At 35.0% G+C, this 25,986-nt stretch overlaps 1 protein-coding gene across 1 annotated transcript in view; it reads right to left on the bottom strand.

Annotated features, from left to right (window-relative positions):
• Nucleotides 1-10,352: 10,352 nt before the first annotated feature.
• The window catches only part of LOC129259907 (rho guanine nucleotide exchange factor 17-like), a 30,729-nt gene continuing 15,095 nt past the window's right edge, over nucleotides 10,353-25,986 (bottom strand). Inside the window, exons 3-6 of the mRNA XM_054898034.2 lie at nucleotides 21,888-22,070; nucleotides 14,740-14,853; nucleotides 12,448-12,540; nucleotides 10,353-10,358 (exon numbers count right to left, since the gene is read on the bottom strand). Of these exons, the coding sequence (XP_054754009.2) occupies nucleotides 10,353-10,358; nucleotides 12,448-12,540; nucleotides 14,740-14,853; nucleotides 21,888-22,070 (396 nt within the window). The remainder of the gene's footprint in view (nucleotides 10,359-12,447; nucleotides 12,541-14,739; nucleotides 14,854-21,887; nucleotides 22,071-25,986) is intronic.

Genomic DNA, 25,986 nt, shown 5'->3' with positions numbered 1-25,986 from the left:
AATAATGTCACGATTGAATCTTAATATTAATCAATAACAAGATCAATGTCGCTTTGTCAATAATTGAATTTCACAATTAAAAATTATGTTTAAAGTTAAGTGCATATATTCTCTTGATTGCAATTTAGATTCTTAAAGAATAGGAAAAGGAATTCATGATCTGGTCACTTAAAAAAGAAACTACCCCCCCCCCTCCTCCAAAAATGCAATAACAAAAAAATGCTGTAGCTTTATGCAAGTATTTAAAGATAAACCTTATTAAGTGTTATGATCAATTAAATTCAATCTCAAATAGAGCTGGATCAATTTCAAATTGAATTAAGCCAACCACAGTTCTCCATTACTTGAGGCCCAAGTTTCAGCTAGACTGAATAATCCTTATATTCAGGACACAGATAGAAATGGAGAGCAGTCTTAGACAATCTAGATCAAGATCCTTGAAAAGGGATATTCTTGTGAAAATATTGATCTTCTTGCACCTTCCAAAATCCATTGCATGACAAAAAACTATAAGAATATTGATTTGAAAAAAAATAAGACATTATGGGACATTTCTATAGGATACCCTTCACATTACAAGGCGTTTCCTGAGCGCATTTCAATTACAATAAATTCATATCAAGAAAAATATTCCCAATCTACTAAACATACTGTAAATTCTATTCTATGAGTTTGTATGTTTAAGGGTGGTCTCTTTTCATTCCGATCATTTATCCATCTTTTAAATACTTCTATGCAATATCTTTGTACTGTAAGTTGACAAAAATTCAATCAATTTAAATGTCATACTTGATGTTTAAAGTGATATTTGTTTTGTCACTTAGAATTACACAAATCAAGTACTTTTATTAACCTACAATGTTTGATTTCTAATTCATGATCCATGTTTTCATCCTTCTCTTGACAAGCCAATAATCAAACCAAAAACAAAATAATATCCCAAAATTATTTTTTTAAGGAGTAAAGAAAAGAAAAACAAGACTATTTCTGGCAAAAGAGTGAAAAATATCCCAGCACATCCCCTCCATACTGTCATTTGGACAGTATTATCGTGAATTTGACTTTCAAATTAAGATCCCTGGCAGCATCAAAAAGAGAATTATATTGATTTATTTGAAACTAGATAGTGATGTCATATCAATATTTGAGGAGTTCTTGCCTAAAGTATTCTATATCCTCCATGTTGCTTCATGCATGTGAAAATTCAGAAGACAACTTTTGGTTTCTTATTACGTTGGTGACATTTCAAACAAAAGGTAACCGACAGAGAATTTCATTTGCCCAGATATCTTCTGTCTTCCTAGGTAGCAAAATTTACTAAGAACAGGCAATTTCATAGATATATTTCAGTATTTTTGCACTATTATTGATTTTGCTTTCTTAGTAAAAGATATAATATCAATTCTTTATTACAATATTTAATAGTTAAAACAGTACAAGCATTTCAAGATGCACCACACTTTTCATATGATCATGACAATTTATGTAAATCTGTAATATCATCATACTAAATTATATGTTTTATGTTTATAGAAATGTGAACACAAGCCACAAATTTAAAGAGGCGACTTAGGATAGCCTGCAATCTGTGGAAGTCCCCCAGCAAAACCCCAATCGATAGAGACAACACAAGGCAAGCCAAATAACCTTTTGAACTTAACTACTAGGAATATATCCTTATTTAACCCTTCCCTTCCTTGAGGAATCTAAATTTATTCTTGGAGAAGAGACGGTCCTGCGTTGGTGTTGGCCAAGAATCAATATTGGTTGGGGGTCTCCATCCAGAAACTTAACTTGACAGAGACAGATTTCTGCCTGTTTCACCTACACTTCTTTTCCTGTGGGACAAGAGTTAGTGTGTGTATATGTGCACATGAGGAAGCTCATTTTAAACAACCTGATTACCTTTAAATCAAATAAGACTGTTCAAACTTAAAGGCATGGCAGCATTACAGTTCTCCAAGTATGCCAAAATTTGAACTAATTCTATTCAAGAAATTGAAACTCGGGAAGATCAATGGTAAGTAATGAAACGTTCCACTCAGAAATACCATTGTGGAAAGGAAGATAATTTTTTTTCTTAACTCTTTAGAGCCATCTTAGGGAAGATCTGTCAAGGTATTACTTAAATAATAATTATAAATCTGCCACTTTAAAATAAGGTACTCATAACCACTCTGAGAAATGTCAATCTGGTTGATACCAGCCCAGAATTATGTCACAGAATGAATATTCCCACCAGGTATCTATTTTCTACACCTGGGTAATGTGCGGCACAGAATAAATTTCTTGCTGCTTGAAATTATGTGATTGCTGCGGACTCGAGACTCTCTTGTATACAAAGCACTGTTGATCCATATCCTAGCACTAACATTTCTCCATTCAATGTCAATAATAATATTACTTAATCTAACCAATTCTGATTATTTTTTAAAAGATGCAAATAGCTAAAGAAGTAGAAAGCTGCAAAGAATTCTAGGCTCATTTAAATGGGAGACATGACTATTCTCTTCATAAATGCTGGCAGACAGAAGATTGAAGACTTGACATACGAGATGTGGATCTTAAATGTATGCTGTAAAAAGAAGGGCAGACGGTCTCATCATTTTGCAATCAGATCACATTTCTATCCCAGCCTGGGGACTAAACAAGAGTAATGTACCCATGACATTCATTCTATATACCCCCTGAGCAATCCATGACCTTGGACTACACTGACATCATGCTTTTCTTCAGAATAGTACAAATTACTTTCAAAAGGGCCGTCTGCACCATCCCGAGTTTTCAAATTAGCGCGCTATTTCTGATCTGACAAATTATCCCGATCTGAAAAATCTCAAGATTATTTGCAATGGAGACGCAATTATTGCGCTAGATCGTAGGATTAATCTCGAGATTGCAATCCCAAGTCAACTTGGGATTATTTGCAAAATAGCGCGCTATTTTACGAATTATCGCGCTAATTTGTAGGTGCAGACACACTCTGGATTATTTATTCACGGCGTCAGACCATAATGCATCGATGCCTCGCTCGAGCAGGAATCGCTCTTCTTGCGATGGTGGAGACGGGGTTTCTTGAATCTCGAGATTAATCGTGAAGAGGGCCGATCGGGCTAAAATCTCGAGATTGAGCAAAGTCGGGATAGTGCTGCAACGCCTAAAGCCTTTAGGTCTTTCTTCACAAGAATGTGTTCTTTTTTTCTAAATATATATATATAAATAAATATTCATTTTCAATATCACTCTATTTTAAATATCATCATAAAAGATGGTCAATTAAATCAATTTTAAGACACGTACCTGTATCTATAGGTGGTTTCAGACCGCCTCGAAGTTCGTCAGTTCCAGGTATTCTCTGATCGGGAAATTTACCCCGATCAGAAAATACCAGGTATTTTGGTAATGTGAAAGCAAACTACGCGTAATTTCCCCGAAAGAAAATACCCGCTAAATAGTAGGTACTTGGCGAAATTACAAGAACTTTCGCGGGGATTTTTCCAAGGTCGCAGGTATTTTGGCGATGTGAAAGCAAATTACGGGAACTTTTAGCCCAGCGTGTCGTTGGGTGCGGCGCCGTGGGTGGCTGCTGGGCTAGTAGTTTTGAATCTCGCGCCTTGCCTGCTTATTAGACCATACTGCGCATGCTCCTAACTTCAGGAATTTATCCCGAAGTGTATGTTTCGGGGCGGTCTGAATGCAGGAATAATTAATGGGTATTTTTTAGCCTAAAAATGTTCTCGTAATTTAACGGGGATTCTTGTGATCGAGGCGGTTTGAAACCACCTTATGAAAGCTGGTCTACATGTAACAATTGAAGGTTAAAATAAATTTGCATGTGAAACAAATGGTGTTTGGTATAACAAATGTTTGGTATTTGTAGGTCCACTGATCAAGACTGGTTTCATATGTTATGCCTTTCTAACTTTTAATAGCTACCCTGTAGATGCAAATAGACCTTATCAAAGTAAATTATTCTACCTCAATATTTCTGGCCACTTCTAACTTTTTCTATAGAGGAATAGAAAGAGAGTATGTTCTTGAGTTTATAACATTATGGCATGTCTTCGTCGTATTCCATATTGCTTTTAAATGACCAATGGTTGCTGGTTGATGTTAATGGTTGATGTCCTTGGCAACATAATAGTTACATAGCAACCATACAATCCTTTCCATTTAACCCAATTTCAGTGATTCACTCATTCTTTGATCTAGACCCCTATATCATCCCATCCATCACTTAAAATGTAAGTGCTTTCAAACAACACAAGGGCATCACTACTCAATATACTTTCATCATTATTTCTGTTTTAAATTATTAAAGTTTGCCTCCTTCAGAAGCGCATTTTTTTTACATTATAGTCTACATGATTTTGGATAAGAAATCTAGGAATTTCAAATTTTACTACAAAAAGTAATTATTGCAAGCAATTTTGATATCAAATCTATATTTAATTAGTATTTTTAACAGAAACGTGCATTACTGTGCAACATCTTTGGAATCCCCTCATACCAGAGAAATGTAAGTTAAAAATATCTTCTTTTTTTTTTTTTACTTGATATGTTTTATTTTTTGTTTGTTTGGGGTTTTTTTTTTGCTTTTTTTTTTTTTGGGGGGTCCATTCTTTGTTTCAATAACTAGATGATAATTCATTGAGAAATGCCCAGTCAAAATCAAAATTATGTATTTCAAGACATTGCCTATACCTCATAATATAGGAATGATTATGTGTGCCATTTTTTTTCACTCTTGTTCCAACATCAAACCTTCAATCTATGATACAAGGTTTGGTTGCCCAAGCAACAATACCAGTATCTGTGAATTCCCATCACTGTTTCACCAAGGACATACTTGTTCTACTAGAGATACAAGGGATGACATTTACACCATTCATTCTACCACCCTAGACACTCATGTACAAGATGTGGGAAGTGAAATCATAGAAAAAGTAATTTAATAAATTGTACATGTATTTGACTGGCTGAAATATTGTAACAGCTGTTCCCTCGATAATGCCTTCTCTTTTTCTTTGGTTGCTATGGTTACCTTGATTGGTCTTGAAACCATTTAATATATCAACTGACCACTTCTTTTAGAACAATCCACATCTATTTGAAAGATAATTTTCTTATCATGTAATGTATTTATTCACTTTCATTCATTCACTAATTACATGTAATTCTTTTATTCATTTATTGATTCCAACCATTTATCAATCAATTGATTATTTATTTGTTCATTCATCCATTCATTCATTTATTATCATTATTTTTTTTTTAAATCAATATATTCCTGAATCTATTATTCTTTTGGAGGAAATTAGAGCAAAGGAATTATTATATAAAGAAAAGATTTTGATTGACAGTACATAATTCTCCAGGATTTATATCATTCTTAGCAATGTTCTACTCTCAAAATATAAAATTGAATAAAAAAATAAACAAACAAAAAATACATATTTGTTGTGACATCTTGGCAGAGAAACACATGTCATGATTTTAAACACTTTTTGACCTTAATCGAAGCCCTACAGGTAAAAGGTACATTCATGACGGTATGTGACATTCTAACATTTACCAAAGATTTGCCTTCAGCTTTGGTTTCCTTTACATATACTCCCAGACAAAATCAAATATAAACTTGTTCATCACTTCTCAGTTGAGCATTCTTAAATGTAAATATCAAACAATTTGAACCTGGGCATGTGGGTTAAGTAAAGAAAAGATTTAGATATTGTTTGTGTAACATGTTCAATAGTTCATTTCTAAAGCTATTCTTGATAACTTTTTTTTACAGATTTTGAAATCATTTTCTGATCTTTGCTATTTTTTTTTCAATTTTATCATAAGAGCTTGGATCATATAATTATAGTTCGTCTCTAATGATGGTTAACAAATGACTGTTAACTGATAACAAATGTCATGACACAAAGACTTAGTCCATCCTCTATTTCTACTGAATATTTTACGAAATATATGCTTTTGTTTTTTTAAACCTAGATTTCCCTATTTCTTCGTATTGTATGCATGCGCTATCTCTACTGGAATTACAAAACTGTCACAATCAATTTTGTCATATTTTTGTTTATACCATCTAATATTTGTGTTATTAATTTCACTGTCTGATTGATGAATGTAAATTAAATTAACCAAATAAATACATAAAATGATCAAAATGCCAATATTTTCCCATCACAATACCAACTGCATTTAGTGGTATTGATACAGCATTAATATAGCTCAAATGTTTGACATGTTAACAGTAACAGCTGGTCCCAACTACCCAGGATTTCAGAACAAAAACAGAAAAAGAAAAAAAAGACATGAACGACACCATACATCCCATCCCATGGTCAGCACATACCATCTAGCAATGACCTTGAATCAACGGCTTTGCTTTCATGTAAGTTTCACATTGATTCACACTTTACAATGTGGCAAGACTATTAGTCTCAATACACACACCCCTGTCAGGTATTCTTTTTAATAAAGTGTCTATATTATTACACAAAATTGATAAAATTTCACTTATTTCTGTCTCTTATTATTAAACATTATCTTGTTTTACTTTTTTCTTTTATGTTGATACGATTTACTCCCTTTTATGTTAATATCATTTGCTAATGTTTCTATATTTTTCCTTTATGTTGATGATTTTGAAATCATTTTGATTATACTTTTTTTCATTATATATCTTGTTTGGATATATTTGAATGTTTTCCTTTTTATAACTTTTGTATTCTTGTACTTTCTTTTATTTAATCACGGCCTTGTTGAAAACAGCTATATGCTAATTGCGGGAATTTATTATATCTTATTTTGATTTTAACTGTAAATAAATAAAGTTAAATAAACAAACAAACAAACAAACTTGGCAGACTGCACAACTTAACGATGACAGTAGGTAATGTAATAATAAAGAGGTGACTTCACAGAGCCAAACTGACAAAAACGAAGTATGTGGGTTGCATAAAAGTCTGTGAAGTTAGACTAGGTTGTAGATATTGAATGGGATTATGTATGTGGGAGTATGGATGATCAGTGAGGAAAAGGGAACATCATGAATGCAGTATAATCTTGTGAAGATATTAAAGGGTTCACTGATTCACAGTATGAATTTCTTTATGCATCAAAGATTATGTCTCAAAAGCTGCTGACAAAATTACAGCATTGGGATGAAAGAGAGAAAAATTCATAGAAAAGTTTTGATACAACTACTAAAGTTATCATTTTTTCATTAGGAAATAATTCCCAGTAACAGAAATCCTAACATCACTATGTCAAAAAATGTGAAAGAAAATACCCACGAAATGTATTAGAGTTAATTGATAATGTTACATATACAGTACATGTATGATTATTAAATGAAAATAAAATCAAAATCTTCATTTTCAAGTAATTTCAATCACAGGCCTGTGAGGTTAATAAAGTTTATATAATCCTCATTTTTTTATAATAAACTTGGTCAATAGTTTATCACATCGTGTGTGAGCTGATGGACTTTTAGTTTCATATAGAGAGAGAGGATGGCATACCTATCAACTGCAACAATGCTTTGAAATAAAATAAAAGATGGACTCTAACTGTGCACAGCAATTATCAAGGAGCAGTAAAGAAGACTTTAAGGGTTAAAAGCAGAATAATTGGGGTTGAAACCAAGCCGTTTTGAGGCAAAGAAGATGGAGAATGAATCTGTTTGTAAACCAAACACACATGAAGGAATGTAGACACATGTTTCAATGTTTATCCTGATTAACTAGAACATGAATGATAGTTAATACACTGATGACAGATGGGTGGCTGCTTTATCATGAACAGACAAAATGGATCAAAGAATAGATGGTGTAGGAGCGGGGCAGGTGAGATGGAGGTGGAGGAAGGGGGTGTGTTGAATTTTAAGGTCAAGTCTAACCCACAAAAATGTTGATTTGAATAAATAGACAAAAATCAAACCAGCAAAATGCAGAAAATTTCATCAAAATCGGATGTAAAATAAGAAAGTTATGACATTTTTAAGTTTTGCTTATTTTTCACAATACAGTGAAATGCACAACTCAAATGAGACAGTCGATGATGTCCCTCACTCAACATTTCTTTTGTTTTTTATTGTTTGAATTATACAATATTTCATTTTTTTATAGATTTGACAATAAGTACCACCTTTGACTGAATCATATAGTATTAAACAATGCTCATTCCACATGTTCAGGGAGGAATCGATTGTTGTTTCACTTGACAATTAGGACATTCCCTATTTTATGTAATAAAATACAAAAGAAATAGTGAGTGGATGACGTATCAGTCTCCTCATTTGCATACCCAACAGGATGTGCATATAACTGTTTTGTGAAATTAAGCAAAACTTTAAAATGGCATAACTTTTTTATTTTACATCCGATTTTGATGAAATTTTCAGTGTTATGTTTGTTGGATTTTTCTCTTTTTATTCAAATCAACTTTTTGTTGGGGTGGACTTGTCCTTTAAGGTAGAATTGAGGGGTACATTAACAACCGCGTAGCCAGGATTTCATTTTGGAGGGGGTGGTAAATGCACGCGAAGCGTGCCAACACTTACAGAGTGCGCGAAGCGCGCTCCCTAGGTGGTGGGTGCAGGGAGGGGGAGTTTCCCCCTCCCTCGCGAAGCGCTAAGCTTTCGGTGTTTCATAAATTAAAATGAAAAGGAGCCGTCTCTCTTGTCTCTAGTACCTATATCAGCCCCAATTCAGTTGACTATATTGTGATTTTGAACCTTGTTTTCAAAAGTGATTGTGAACGCACAAAAAAGGGATAAAATGGAGGAAATTAAATGGAGGAAATTAACCCCGCGCAAAGCGCGGAAGCTAAAGTGTTTTGTCATTTTTTTTGCAAAGAAAAGGGTCCCGAGAAAAGGGTATTCTCTAAGTTATATTGAATACTTCCTTCGGAAAGATCAGATTTGGTTACCAACAATTTAGCGACAGTGCATATCTTTAACTCGCAAAACAGAGGAGAAGGATATATGCCGGGAGGAAGATATTCCTCCCCGCGCAGAGCAATGAAACTCTGAAATTTCAAAGGGCGGACGTTTCGTCAAATGCAGATATCTCTAATACCCCCATCTAATTCAATTGTTTTTCCTCTAAGATTATTGAAATTCATTACAAGGAAAATAATGCGCAAAGAGTTGAAACTTCTGTGATTTATTGAAATTATATAAAACAGGATGATGTATAATTATCCTGATGCGCTTCATTTTTAATGATAAAGAAATTTAAGTGTCATTCAAAATTTCAAACTTAGGGCGCAAAACAGGGCAGGAGATTAATGTGTAGGGAAATGACATGAAGTTTAGTAGAATTTGATAAAAAATATTGTACTCTTTTTATTTAATACAACACGAATATTCTATACCTTCCTCTTTTTTAAATTAGGAACCCATTCGCCCCAAATTATGGTTATTTAGTAAAGAGCTGAAAGCGGGATAAGTTGCCTATATGGAGGTGACGGCAGAAATTGATATTAAGATTTTACCCGCCCGGAGCCGACCCGACCAGAAGTTGCGCGACCAATTTTAAAAAAAAGATAACTTCATATACTTCGGACTATCCTTACTCTAATTTCATGCCCTAATGTATATATTTGAACTTTAACTGGCAAGAAACACATATAGCTGAGGTAGAAAAACAGAGTTAGAGAAGTGGTGAGGGAAACAAAGGGGAACTGCAATATAATTTAACCGCGCGCAGCGCGGAAGCAAAGTCCTTGTATATAAATTTAGAGCAAGAGTGAAGGAGTTTCTTTTTGAGAAAAAAAAAGATAAAAGAAAAACCCACAAAGCTACCTTTCTTCCCTTTCCTTCCTTCGCTTTTCCTTTTCTCCTCTCTTTTTTTTCCTTCTTGTTTTCTTTTTGGGGACGTTTTTGGGGGGGCGACCGCCCCCACCGCCCCCCCTGGCTACGCGCCTGTACATTAATGTAATACTGCAGGGGGATACAAAATACGGAAGGGAATTTTAGACTTATAGGCCAAAAAATGTGTGGAATGATACAAAACTGATGAAGGGGAGGAGTAAATGGATTTTTTTTACATTATTGGTAGAAAAATGGGGTACAATAATACCAACCTACTGGAGAAAAAAAAATATGAGGAGGTAAAGATAAGGGCAGGGAATTCATATGCAGAATAATACGGACAGAAATACAAAATTAATGAAGAAGAGCGGTAAACGATGCTTTTAGGAGGGTACAGATTGGGGGAGGAGATTTTAGACTTCATAAGCACAAAAACAGGGTAAAATAATACAAAACTGGAGAGGGGGAGAGGGAGAGGGGTGAAATAAGAATTGATCTAGATCATATAGGTCAGGTCTAATCTCCATTAAACCTATCAAACGAGAAGAGTAAATACTCAATTAGAACACTGATACAAGAATGAGAGCAAGTGGAGAGGGGATGGCTCAGGCATCTGGGGGAAGAACAATAGAAACATCTACCAAGGGAGTAAGAGCTATTCTTCGAGATGCACCTGTAACGGTGTCAAGAGAAGGTGACAGGTCTGTAGCTGGCAGCCGAGCTGAGATGATCTAAGTAAATATCCTTAGCATTTAACAGGAGGCGGCCATTTTGAAAAGTTATAATCAAAGGGCTGATGTTACATTGGTAGAGCACATAGTGTGTGGAAGCGTGGACCTACTACTAGGTCTATGGTGGAGGTAAAGGAATGTATTGTAGTTGATAAGCCAGAAAATGGCAGATACATTGTGCCTTCTCGTATGCTGCCATTAATGCCCTGTAACACAAAGAACTGTAATGGGAAGCAAATATAAAAGAACACTTCTGGTCCCATTTCATAGAGACTTGTTTTAGTAACAAATGCACAATTTCTATATCAAGTTAAAGGAGAATGAAACCCTTGAAACCAGCTGAATTCATATCAAAGAGAAAAATCAAAGAAACATATAGTTGAAAGTTTGAGGAAGATTGAATGAATAATAAGAAAGTTATGAGCATTTGAATATTGAGATCACTAATGCCATGTATAGGGACAGTGATTTTCTGTTTCAAAAAATTGCCTTTTCCGTTTCAGAAAATCTCAAATTCCGTTTCAGCATGTCAGAAAACGGAAATTCCGTTTCCCCATAGACTTTGTACACACGGAAAAGTGACAATTCCGTTTATCAAAATCACAACACGCACACTCGCACTGGTCAAAATTTGTATCTGCCACTGTACCAACAACACAATAAAATCCGTTCTAATCGGATCTATGCGGGTGCATAAAATATTTTTACACACCAATTTTGCATGCATACATCCTCACCTTTCACATTATTAGCATTATTTCACGGTGAAATGACATTTCATCGATAATTTTGGGGTTTTTTGGACATCGTTATCATCAGTCAACGGCTTTTGCCAATCCGCCATCTTGAATTTTAAGACCACGATATCGTGCTGTTACATCTTCAAACGTAGAGGGCAGCAACACACGACCGTGTACATGTAGTTGAACGATATGTGTGCATGTGAAGCCCAACCCGGCCGGCCGCGCCGGGTACGGTGCGGGGAGTGTGCTGATGTCGAGTGCAGTCACGATGTGTGAATTGTCATGATAGTAGCGAAGTGAGATCGTGTTTTCTGGGTTTTTTTGGCTATTTAATATTCTAATTTTGTTGTGATTTTGGAGTAATTTCTGTTGCTATTCTGTGTATTTTGAGGGAAAATACGTTTTCCGTGATTTTCCGTTTGAAATGCCACTTTCCGTTTCAAAAGGCCCTTTCCGTGAATTCCGTCCGTTTTCCGCGATCGCGGAAAATCACTGTCCCTACATGTAGATCCTCCCATTGGCAATGCGACCAAGATCTGTGATGTCACACACGTACAACTCCCTCATTACTTTAGTACTTATTTCACTTATATTCTCACTTTTATAGGGTCTATCACAAGGTGAGGTGTTCTCTTTATGAGAGGACAAGTACAGAGGTTTCACAACATTATATCATTGATGAATCGTTTGTCATATGATTAGAATGAGCAAAAAGAGATGTTTTGGGGTACATTTTCAGTGTCCAAAAGGGGAGAGTTGTTCATCTGTTACGTCATAGATCTTGGTCGCATTGCCAATGGGAGGATCTCCATAGCATTAGTGATCTCGACATTCAAATGCTCATAACTCTTCTATCGCTAGTCCTATTTTACTCAAACTTTTGTTGATCTTATTCTTTGATTTTTCTGCTTTCACAAAAGCTAACTTGCTCCAAGAGCACAACAATCATTTAGTTGGCTTTATATTACAGGCCCCAGGCATTGCAGGAGGCTATACGTGTTGTGTGATGTAGATATACCACACTCACAGTCCACATCGTCATCACCTCTTCCATCCTCATACTTCTCCTGTGAAAATGACAGAAGAGCAACCATAAGCCTGGATGATAAGTCAGGCAAACCATTATATATATATATATATTCCTTACCTTCAAAAGAAGCTCATATCTTGGTATCCTCTGAATGGGTTGAATTATCAGATCACTTAAACTCAATTTCTCCTTGTTCTCTTTGGCTCTTTCCTGAAAAAAAAATAGAAAGACAAATTAAATTAAAGGTACAATCTTGAATTTTAAAGCTCTTTCTAATGATGTTATGATTACTTGTAAATAGTTTAATTATGTTTGATTTTTATTTTTGTTTACACTTGGGTCTGTGTTGACCCAATAAAACATATACATGTAAACAAATAAAAATAATAATCCTTTAAATCACTCTCCAGAAGCTTCATAAGATCGATATTTTTGTTTAAAGTAGAAGAAAAGAAGATATACTTAAAGAAACTAAATCTTAATACAACAAATTTCTTTAAAGATTTCCCTTTCCTAGACCCCAGATATGGTATGCAGAGGGGTTTAAGTTCATATCACATACTTTCATTTCATCATCCCTAACACTTTCTGATTATTCTAGTCCATTTTATTCTCCTACTGGATTACATCTAATACCCTGATCAATGGCTGGAGTGCTATCCTAAGAATGTCAAATGCTTTAAGACAAGGATCTAGGAATTCACATCCGTCCATACTTGTTAAATCCAACTAAGTCACCCCTTTGAACCTCCGTTTCACTCAGAGCAATGACAAGTATTATTTTGATCATCAACAATCTTTACCCCTCTACTGCACTCTTTAAACTGGCTAAGCATTGATTGAGGTGATAAACATGCCATGTATTCACGCTCCAAACCAGGGGCCAAGGAATGGTTTCGAATGTTGGGGGAGGCTTACCATGCAAATAATCATGATAAGATTGTCATATTTTTTTTTTTACATATTCATTGAAAAAATGGGGGAGGCTGAAGCCCCCTCAACCCCCCCCCCCTCCCCCCGGTCCATGGCCCCTTAAAACCAATCACTTTCTCCAGTGGCTTTTTATATTGAGAACTATTTGAATATTAAAGATTCATCTGTTTTACCTATTTTCTTTTTTTTAACTATAGATATTATTAGAAAATTATCATATTAATCTCAAAATGTGTATTCTGACTGCTTACTATTTCATTAAAAAATCTCTCATCTTCTTGGACCTGAAAAACAAGCTCTAATGTCTCCACAAAAAATAATTAAGATAAGCTTCAAGTTTATTGAAGTTATAATTGAATCGACAAAACTCCAAATTACAAAGTTAGAAAGCAATTCATACAGTAAGATTAATTTGAACAGTTGATTCATCCTCTCCAATCATTTGATGAAACGGAAATTGAAATTATAGCAAATACACATAATCTCAAACAATTTTTTATTCATTTTTTGTATGAGAGTCCCTTTTCTTACTTCCTCCCGATAAGCAAGTCAAGAAACTACAGAAAATGAGAAGACAGGGTTATAACCTTCAGTATAAGTGCAATTCTGAAGGAATCCTTCTGTCGTAACATTGGACAAAATAGAATTCCAAAGTCTATGTTTGAATGCGGGGACGACAGTGGTGTCAGCGGACATGCCTCTCTTAAAATATTTTCCAAAAGTGTCAATTGTAAACAAGAGCCTAGCCTGGAGGTGCTAATATTTGACAACTTTTTTCTTCGTTCCTTTCCTTCTTGATTTCCTCTTCTTTCAGGAGACAATCTAACTCCAAATGTCCATAGATTGTGATAGGCATGTTCAGTGATCGGCGCTGACAAAAAGCGTGCTTGGGTGAATATGTCAGAGAAAATAAATTTCATTTCATTGATATTTTGTGCAAATTAGACAACACGGAGTAGAGGTGATCAGCACGAACTATATATGAACTAATAATCAGTGTCGATGTTTGAACGTACAATCATTGCAAGGTCAAGATAAGGTCATAGTTATGTGCCCTACATTGGTAAGAAGAAATCATCGCTTAATGTTAATTAAATTCATTTATTTCACATCTCTTAACAAACAGGATACAATACATTGTGAATTGATGCAATGAAATAAAACAATGACAGTTGTACAATTTAGACAAAATAACAAGAATACATAAAGTAATGAACGGGATGTGAAGGAACCAAAAAGCCATTGGCCTATCAAGGCTACTCCCTGAATTATTGATGTTTTGATAATATTAAAAGCAACGGCCACCTTCATTAATCGCCATTTTCCAGTCAATACATTAACATGTGTATTTCTTAATGTGATCCAAAGTGTTGCTAGCTATCAATTTATTTGGTGGTAATATACCATTTTGCATAAATTGACATGGACATATAGACATAGCAATTCTAAAAAAAACTATGAATCTTAAATCTTTACCTCAAGGAATCTAGCAAAAGCTGGTTTAGAAGCTGCTTTGCTGATCAGGTTCTTTGCCTTGTTGAAGTTATTGGTGAATTCGGAGTAGGTATCCAAGATTGGTTGCTGAGCAAACTAAAACAAACAAAACAAAAAAAAGGAAAGAAAAAATCAGTAACAATTCAAAATATTTGTCAAATAGAGCCTATATCAGCAACAATTTATTCAAGCCAAAAAAGTACACCTATTTTACCACTGAACTCGGCAAAAACAGAAATATAATCATGGTATTCATATAGATCAATTAAGGTCCACATAATATTTCTACTTGAATTTCATGAATATTATAAAGGGGACAAGTTTATCAAATATGGATCTGCAGTAGTTCAAGGACCATTAGGTAATTATAAATCTTGGATCACTGGGGATAACAAAATACAACAGATTTTTAATCATAAATCTTTAACGCTGTAATAATAATAAAGCCATCATTGAACAACGTAAATCTCGTCATCTTTCAGATGCAATCTAAATCATTCATTGGAATGGATCATGTATCTTTAATAGTTCAATAAACATTTACTTCTACCTCTATGATTACAAAGTAAATCATAACATGAATATTTCAATTCCATCATCCTGCTTTATTCATCTTCACAAACCAAACGTCCATTACTCATCATTACAATCTCACATCAATATCACTATGCTGATGTAATCTGTCATCCATTCCTCTGTAAATATGATCGCTTCCTTGATAACTGAGCTACAAAAATAACATCGTAATTCAGATTCAGAAAGAGCAACTTGGTAATAACAGGTCCTTTCAGACGGACTCCATCACCAGAATACAAGTACATCAAATTATGATTACTTGTTCAGGTCACAAAATTCGTAATAAGTAATTAACGCATTAAGTTCTCAAAGTAATGAGCATGCGCAATATATCCTGAATAGTAGATGAGGCATACATTTCAGTATTGCAAGCTCAACAAGCTTTCAACCCAAGCGTCCAACAATGCCAATGCCCAGTACATTTGCTGAAATGCTTTGCGTTCACACTACGAGAATTCCTGCAGCCTTGGAAAAGTCCATGTTAAAATTCTTGTATCATCTATTTTGACAAGTACCTCCTATTTAATAGGTCTTTTCTTTCAGAAATATCACAATTAATTTGCTTTTTCCCATTTTTTTTCCTAATTGAAGTAGATCAGAGTTAGTTTTCCAATCAGGGCATACTTGTTCTTCGTATTCTCATTTTTTGAGTTGGTCTGAGAGCATGCATTGTTCATGGGGTGCAGTAATGGCCATATGTAACTTAATGCCTTTTCTGTTTTTTCATTATCCACTACATTTGTTTATTCTATTTTATTAATTTCATTTCCAGGAGAACACAATAGAATTTTATCAACAAAATATGCAAAATACAAAGAAGAGTCATGAGTAAGAAAAAAAAAAAAAAACAGGATAGAACACCATATTTTTTTCTCCGTAAATGGGCTCTGCTTCTTCATGGTCTGATCCACTGTTATACCCTTTCAATAAAAATAATTTTTGCTTGTACTGGACAGGTAATGTATTGGTTGAATATTTTATATAAAAAAAAACCCAAACAAATAATATATTTAGTGAGCTTGCATTCAAAATTCCACTGTCGCATGAGAGACGCAATATTACATGGGGTCCAGACTGAGTACTCATGTAAGTTCTGTTCCCACTGATTAATAATTCTAATCACTACTGCATACATGGCGGTAGAGAGGGTACCTTTGATGTCAAGATCCAAAGTGGTGGGTACACATACAAACCACTTATCAGGGGAACCAGACACACCACTTACACAAGAAACTATCCTCTACTAAGTAGGGGTATAAATGCAAGGTGGTTCTGTGGTAGCGCACCACCCACATATATGATAGGTCATGGGTTCTAATCATGGCCAAGCCACCACTTATAGAACCAGCAAGATAGAGATATCACACCACTCACACAAGAAGCTATCTGATGCAAGGTGGCTCAGAAGTAGAGCACCTGTCGCAAGAACAGGTCACAGATTCTAATCCTGGCCATGTTGTAAAAAAGAATTTCACAATGGCATTGGACCATTTGTCTTCTACCGAGTGCTTGGCATATTAGAATAAGGAAGAGAATTTAGAACATTATAATAACAATTAAAAATTGATTAAAAAAAAAATTATATTGTATAATTCATATATGGATATACTCAATTATATGCTATGAAGAACCCGCTTAAGTGGCTACCCTAGATAAACAGGATAATATAGAGCCTATAAAAGGAAGATGCTAACAAGATGTGTGAATTGGAAAAAAAAAATATGCATCCATTTTCCATAGCCAAACCATCTCAAAATTATCCAACACAACATATCGTCTTAGGAATACAAAATAGCATAACTCTATCCACCATATCCAGAATTGGATATACACCCTTCTAACACTGACTGATCAGATGACGGACATATTCTAACTCCTTTCACCCATCAATTCAAATTCATCAGGAAAAGAGGATGAAAAACATAAATAAAACATGAAATCATAATCGGGGTGTATATTCTTATCAAAATAATATATGGGAATAGATAAAGGCTGTCTAGACAGTGTTAATATAGAGGGATACTATCACCCCCCCCCCCCCACCCACACGCCCACTAAAAAAAGGCCACCTCATCTCACAACACAAAATCTTTACCAAAAAAAAAATTAACAGATAAACAACTCATAAAGGTATAAACAAAACTAGGAAAAGATGAGAGGGACAACCTCTGGGAAAACTGACTGATCAATATATAATTCATTAAATTGAGGGGTAAAGATGGGGAGATAAAGAAGGGAAGGGCGTAATTTCACATCAGGAGTAGCAGAAATATGTACCTACATATTTAGAAATTGATATGAAAGAAATTTTGTCTATATTCCTTTGAAATATGACAGAACACTGTTTACAAACAAATTGACAGGTCATGATTCATTTACATATGGATTCCTTTTGTGTTTGTGAAAACAGGTCCTTGAGTGTACAGGTGTGAATAGCTAATTGTGCCTCATTACATGTCATTATCCCCCAAACAGTGATAATAATTACCCATGGTTCACTGGTCAAGTATGGACATTGGTCTAGTATAATGACCACGGTCAATGGAAGCTTATGGGAATCACAGTGAATAAACACCAAACTTTGACTTCATTCTTTTACAACTTGTTTTCAAGGACCAGTTAGGATGTTATGTATTAAAATGATGCAAGTCATCTTATTTTTTATGGATTGGTGTTTTTCAGTGAAGTAAATCATCGAGAGCAGACTGGACTTCAAACATACAAGAAACACCAAACCCTGAAACAAACACTTTGCGCCTAGTCATCTACATAATTATTTTGCCCTTGTTTGTCTCACTCTATACAAATGGTCAATACACTGTACATCTCATTAAAAATATTCAGAACTTGTTTAACACTGTGGCTGTACGTATAAAAGATATTCAGTACTCATCACCACTAATAATAACATCACAAATAATCCATAAATGTTGAAATTCTCTTACTTTCCCACAAAAAGGCTCCTACTAGGTCCCTATAAGGTGGATCATAATTTATTAATGGGGGGACAGATTCCCACAATATCACAAAAGCTTTTCTACACACAACAAGCCATGGTTTGTGTACATTGTAAATATGTATTCAATCTCCAAGATTGCTAAAACTAGGATAAATAAGGTACCATTACCCCCTCTCCCTTCCATTCACTGTACTCTTTCTATATTTTTTGTTCACTCTCTCTCTCTCTCTCCTCTAAATATCTATTTTCTCTATCCTAGTTGTTCTTCCATGCTCTATCTACCCTCCTTCAACCAATTAGTAGGGCAGTGACATGCCTCCGACCCACTAACCTTCCCCGTCCTGATTCTATAACGATTCTAATCCATTGCTGCCTTTCAAATACAAATCAAAATCATAATTTCTACAAACGATCAATCTTTTGGTCCACATAAGTGACTTGGGTAAACAAATACAATGACTTTACAAATAGATTTGAAGTTCCCAAGATCTTTATCGCACTCAAAATAAAGTTTATTCTCCTTGCGTAGTGCTGACAACGTGAACATAATTCGCTTTTATGGATTCTTTTTCCTTCAGATGTAAGGTCATATGGAGTATCGATAATTACTCTGAATTTTAAGTTTTACAAGCTACCTTTCTATAAACGTGACTCTTTATCATGTCAGACTAAATCTATATCGAGACGTTTCATTGGACCAGCAGAAAAATTGAAAATGATATAATTTTTAAGAATGCTTCAATATTGCTTTCTGTATGTGCCAGCAATGCCTTGAATTAGGTCACCTTTAAAACTCCTTTTTGTAATGGTGCATGTATCTTTACAATTATTTTTAAAGCTAGTAAAATTTCATGGGGCATTCATAGTCTACTGTCAGCTGCAAATCTACATGATGATGTAAAGACCAACTTGCATTATAACACCAACATCCATTGGGGCAGGAGAAGGAAAGGATGGTGTAGGGCTACCCCCCCCCCCCCCCATGCTACCCCCATATCAAAAATTATCTTATACTCCTTTCATGATCAATTTTTTTCTTTTCACTTCATCAAGGTGAGGTATCACTTCCTTCCAATTCCATTCTTATTCCCCTTTCATAGAATTCCAATGCCATTGTGTATTATTTTGTCCCTAGCCTAACCTTGTATCCTACCACTACCACCACCACCACTACTACCATAACTCTCATCATCACAATCAATTCAAGACAGTCATATCCGTTAATGTTTTTTCCTCCTCTATCAAAATGACCTTCCAGAGACTATAAAAAGTAAAGTACACCCCCTTCATATAGTTTCGATACTGAAACTGTATTACCCATTTACAATGAAGTTCCAACTCAAACAAATGTTTGCTGAGGAGAATGGATGGATTGGATGCTGTTACCACAGGCAGCCAAATAATATTTTGATGGGGGATGGGGGCCAATATGACCTAAAAGTGTCAATTTTTACAAGTAACCCCTCTTTTTGTTTACCCCTTACACCCTTCTTCCTTCTCTTTTCCATTACCTCCCTTTCGTATCCCCCCCCCCTCTTTCCCCCAACTACTAAAAAACCCAAAGCACCCCCTCCCCCTTGACTGATACCAGAGTTTATGAACCCTGTTAGCCTTGAAGGTGACATGATAACCCCACGTGGACTACCCAATGCCATGTCCACTCCTTATCAAACTTTGTCAGAATAACACTTTCTGATTATTACCACTTCTCTAACCATTCCCTGCTCGGACAATGGAATACCAGCGACATTTTTATTCCTTGTAAAGATGGTAAAAAATAGGTGTATTTAGACCAACTCAGAGTTTGAGAATACCAGGTATTCTCTGATCAAGAATATAACCTGATCTACCCTGATCAGAAGATATAAGGCATTTTTGGCAGTGTGAAAGCAATTACTCATAATATCCCTGAAAGAAAATACTTAAATAATTGTAGGTACTTTTCAAAATTACAAGAACTATTGTACATATTTTTCCAAGGTCACAGGTATTCTTGCATTGTGAAAGCAAATTACGAGAACTTTCTAAATATAACAAGTAGTTGGGTGCAGGCGCCATGGGATGTTGATCTAGCGCTTTTGAATCTCGCGCCTTGCCTGCTTATCAGACCATGCTCACAACTTCAGGAACTTTTCCGGAAAAGGTTTTCTTCAGGTCAGTGTGAATGCGTACAATGATTATCGGGTATTTTGAGGCATGAACAATTTCCTGTAATTTGAGGGGCATTCAGGTGATCTAGTCGATCTGAATACATCTATTCACCTCATTATTATTTCCACTTCTCAAGCATTGCTCTCATTCTGCCTTTGTGACGAAGGCATATCTCAGATGGAAGCTTGTATTCCTTTCCAAAATTTTCATACAACATACCATATATAAACTGTGGAGTGATCATATTAACTGAATCCAGTGACAGTGACCAAGACTTTGGAGAAAATATATTGAAATCAAGATGAAGATTCTTTAACATACAATCATATGGATCTGATATATCTTCAACAATAGCTCTGAGCCACTCAAACTCATTTCATGTAGATATCACTAATTGATAACAAATTATACCCTGAAATTCTATTAACATAATTTGTTTCATCAAAGGTTGGGAATTAGGAGCATGCCACGACCCCATTCCATTCTTTCTATAGATAGCAAGAGTACACAAGATTCTATTAAGTATGTACATAGGCCTATATAAGGGAGGGTAGGTTAAACACTAATGCAGCTTTGTATACCAACCTCATCTAATTAAATGCAGAAGGAAGCGCATCATTGCACCTCAAGCACACCTCCCCCTGAAGCCAGAGGCTCGTTTCACACACGCACTACAAAATGCTCAAGCACGCATGCTTTCACAGTTGATGCAATCTTCCCCCACCTCCTCTTCTATATAGGACGATCTCCATCTCAATTTATCTAGAGCCCTAACGAGGGTTTTAACCTCTCTCTCTCATCTCAAGGATCGGCCGCTTTTAAAAATCAATCCAGGGTTTTCTTGTGCTCTCTATCTCTCACCTAACCAAGCTCTCACCTTCACCTGTATACCACACCATATCTTTTCTACTTGCTTTAAATTCTAGATTAGCTAGATTGGGACACAGATCAGATGTCCAAGATAAACATTTATACTAGTAGGCACTTTAACTTGAAATACAAGAAAGCTTAACCTTCTATTAGAGAGGGAAAGACGAAACAGTAGTATCTTGTTAATTGATAAATGTATTCTGTACTTTAATATAGTGTTAATATATCTTACCACATTAAGAATATATTATCCCAGTCGTTAATTTAATCAGCATTCCACACATTAAGAGCACCATCACCATTTCCTAGGAAGCATTCTGGCCAAGCACCATTTTATGTTGAATGAAAAAATTAATCATCTGTAATTTTTTGTAATTGGATGATTAATGAAAAGACAACAGAGCTTGTTTCATTAAAATTGATGTTTATTCCTGCAAGCCTGATGCTCATTTGTAAAACACGCAATGTCCTCAATAAAAATCATTGACAGGATCACTGATGCTACACAGGAACATTGAAAGGACTGATCTGTCTGAGTAATCACATTCTCATGAATATTCATGAAGCTACTTACAGATTGACTGATGATGTCACCAATCTTCTGTTCATCATGCCAGTGTTTCATCCTTTCCTCAAGCTGGTCCAGGAATTGCTGATGATTGTGCAGGATCTCTGCAATCTTATAGAACATCACCTCTAATGAACCTTGATCACAAAGATTAGAGTTCTCTGGACTCTTCAGGGGTTGCAGATAGTTCTGAAAAATACAAGATGGACAAGAAATTGATAGGACTTTGGAGGGAAGTTTCAATGAAAATGGCAAGACAGTACCCTAAATTAGTACAGGCGAGAGTGGCATATCAACCAATGATGGATAACTGATATCTTTGCATTTTCCTGTTAAGAGATATGTCTTGCAAGTCTTCATAATATTCCATCGGTGTTTATTATGTTAATAGCATATTGCATGTTGCTCTTTTACAGTTGTCACTTATTTTGAGTGCATTCAATCAAAGTTCGCGAAAATCATAAACATACATGAGCAAGATACTACACAATAAAGTCTTCAGTTTTGCATCAATGCGTTCCTTCTCTCTCTCTCTTGATCCATGTCCTGTCAAAAATCACAAATCTCGCAAATGATTATTAATAAGATAGATAATCTTTCTTAATTTTTTCCCATTTGAATATATACTACAGGTTGTAAAATTCTATTTATACTTTTGTAAAAAAAAAATCATGACCTGTAATTGACTTGAACATCCTCTCCTGAATAGCATGATTATCAGAACAAATAATATTATAACCTAGAACCAATAAACATGACTCCCTCATCTGTGCCTCTAATTAAATGGAAGTGTGCTATACCACGTGAAGACATCTACACGCAACCCTTACAACAAGATTTTTTTCTCTCTCTTCACTGTTATTGAAATGCTCGGAAGGGGATAAAAAAAATTGGGCTGTCATTCCTGACGGCAGGCTACCGGATCTGAAGCAGAATGTTATCATAAATGTATGACCTTTAACGGAATCTAAGCTAATCTCATATTTGGTCACGAAAAGCTGTCTGATATTTGGATAAATCTCGCTCAATTTCTCTGGAAGGAACAGATCGGTTATAGAGAGATAGGAAGACAGAGATATGAAGAAAGAAAGAAGGAAGGAGCAAGAGAGGATTAGATAGGGTTTGTGACAGGTGGAGAAGGAAATGAGCAGATGGTTAAATACAGTTCAGGATTGAACGTTCCAATATTGAAGCTTTTAAAGAGTTATTGAACAAATCTTCTTGAAAACCTGACATAAAAAACGTAATGACTCATTTTGATTTTTAATCAACCTAAATTTCTATGTCTATTTCTATGGGTGTTGTCTATTTCTATGGCAGGGATGTCAACCATGTAAAAATAGTTGCAATAATTTGAGGTAAGGAAAAGGGATTTTGGGCTTATTGGGTAAAAAGAGTAATTTCAACCTTAACAAATAGACATGTTTATAAAACAATTTTGAGAAGAAAGCATTTTTCACAAAACCTGCAGTATTTTTATTTCAGAAAAAGGATGAAACACTAAAAAAAGGGAATAGTTGGCACCTCCTATATGGCTGTAGAACATTCAGTGTATTTACATCTAAGTTAGATCCTGAGAAAATCTATTAAAGTCAGTTTGATCTTTAAGGTATATATCAACATGTTAACATATTTAATATATTAATATCTGGGTTAGATCAATGAACACTAGCGGAAGTTATACTAATCTTTATGGTATAAATCTTCATGTACAATATGCAGTACATTGACATCTAAGTTAGATCGGTGGGCATCAGTACAAGTCAATCTTTCTTTATTTGTTGAAATCACTTATTATTGTGGTCGGCTGGGTCAATGCTTCATTGACTCTTCAAGCTAAATGTCAGTAATATTGTAGCTTTCTTAATATTTATCACCCTAGGATAGGTTTATTTTCTAATCTACAAACAAGAAGTAAAAAACAGGAAGTATGGCTCAGGCATTGTAAAATAAAACACCACACATTGTTAAAACTAGTTGAAAAGAATACCAGTCACCGTCATGAGAGCAGATAACATTCAGTGTTTAAAATAAAAAAGGAATTTGAATATAACAATAAAAAGTGTAGAATGTGCTATAATAACACCAATGGGTATTAAAATAACGCTGAATTTTACCACTGGTGTAAAATGCTTGGTGTGGTGCTCTGTTAATACTTGTGGTGTAGATTTAACACCAGCAATTTGTGAGTATGGGTGTTGAATTAACACTCAATTTTACCATTGGTGTAAAGTGCTTGGTGTGGTCCTCTGTAAATACTTGTGGTACAGATTTAACACCAGTAATTTGCAATGGCAGCTTATGGGTGTTGAATAACATTATGAATTCAACAATGGTGTAAAATACTTGATGTGATCTTTTGTAAACACTTGTAGAGTAGATTTTATACTACTGTTCTTTCAGTGCAGTGTTTAACTTTTTTCTTACACTTCCTCTCTTTGATGAGGAGATAATGAGATGCACTGGTCTCATGGGAGAATCATCTCCTTGTTGAAACGAGGAGAATGAAAGAAACAGATATTATCAACAGACTAGGATCCATGCCCGGTTTAGGAGGCATGCTTAGCTATAAATAGATCCATCTGGAGTAATATTACATTTGTTGACATTTGAAAAATCAACATGGGGAAGGAGATCTAAGCATTTTCACTTTCACAGGGATGCAACATAAATACAAATGAGGGGGGGGGGAGGGGCAGTGAAACCCTATTCATAAACATGATACAAGCCATGGTGGCTAATTTATATACATTATAATTTTAAGGATTTAAAATAAATCAAGATCAGCTGTGAATAGGGACTGCCCAATATTGGATTCATTTTTAATCTTAAGGATTAACTTTTAAATCTAAAGATTTAAATTCAATATTGTTAGTTTCATATTTGAATTCACAAGGTTCAAATATCTATTATTTGGCTAGTCACTATCAATAGCTGATCTAGATTTACTTTAAATTCTTGAAATTTAGAGTGTAAATATGGAGGATCAATGGCAATGCAAGAAATATGGTAGTGTCTGGCAAAGAAAATATTTGACTGTTACACGTTAGATTCTTTTTTTTTAATCAATCATAAAAATTCTACGAAAATGGTGATTCAAATGCAATTGTTTCACACAGATATTTACTTCAGATTTGGAGAAAAAAATGAGAGGCTTAAGACTTCATTTTTAAAAAAGGGGTGGGAGTACAAAAACCTGTTGAAAGATGCAATTCTATCATAATTCATCCCTGCCTTTGAACGGTGTCAACACTCTTAATGTGGTCAAATACACCCACAATGTCATTAGTTTAATGCATTATCTTCCCAGAGCTTCTTCTTAAAAACAAAATAAGGACGATTGCAAAGCTTCTGTCTCTGATATTGTAGACCAATAACGAACACGTTCTGCAGCTTAACCTTTCGGTAGACCTATCTACAGCTGCTATAGACAGTGGGCAAGGGATGGGTACCCACATAGGCATTCTATGTTTGCATTTTAGAGGTACAGAGGGGGTCTGGGATGGGGGATTTGAAATTCTGATAATTTCTGCATCCAATGCATGATGAATTCTACAGAGTTGAATTCAATATAATGACAAGGTAGAGCTGTTTTTCTAGCCCTAGAGCTGAACATGTTGTTCTTTACCATATTATAGTTAACATACTCTATGATTTTTCAAAAAGTGAAAAAAGGGGGGAAAGGGAGAGAAAGGAAGAAAGAAGAACAATGAAAATTGTAGATATCTTGGACACGTAATTATATAATACATTATAGCCCTTTATTCAGATGAGAAAATACGTCACATTTAGAGCCCCCCCCCCCCCCAGTAAAATATCCTGGTACTGCCCCTATATCTATGACACACATTCTCACAATTTTCCAATGGTAACAACCCACCCAAAGAGTTATTAGGTATGAATTAATGAGTTTTAAATCAAGTAAATTTTACTCCAAAAAAATAATATATTATAATACATAATACCCCTAATATTCACGATAAGAAAAAAGTCACCTTTAGGGTCCCCCACCATTAAAATATCCTGGCGCTGCCCTTACATGATATGACACACATTCTCAAAATTTTCTAAGGGTAACAACCCACCAAAAAAGTAAATTTTACTC

The sequence above is a fragment of the Lytechinus pictus genome, unplaced genomic scaffold, assembly GCF_037042905.1.
Source record: "Lytechinus pictus isolate F3 Inbred unplaced genomic scaffold, Lp3.0 scaffold_19, whole genome shotgun sequence".
Lineage (NCBI taxonomy): Eukaryota > Metazoa > Echinodermata > Echinoidea > Temnopleuroida > Toxopneustidae > Lytechinus > Lytechinus pictus.
Note: the sequence above shows the minus strand (reverse complement) of the source record. Positions and strands in the feature narration are given on the sequence as shown.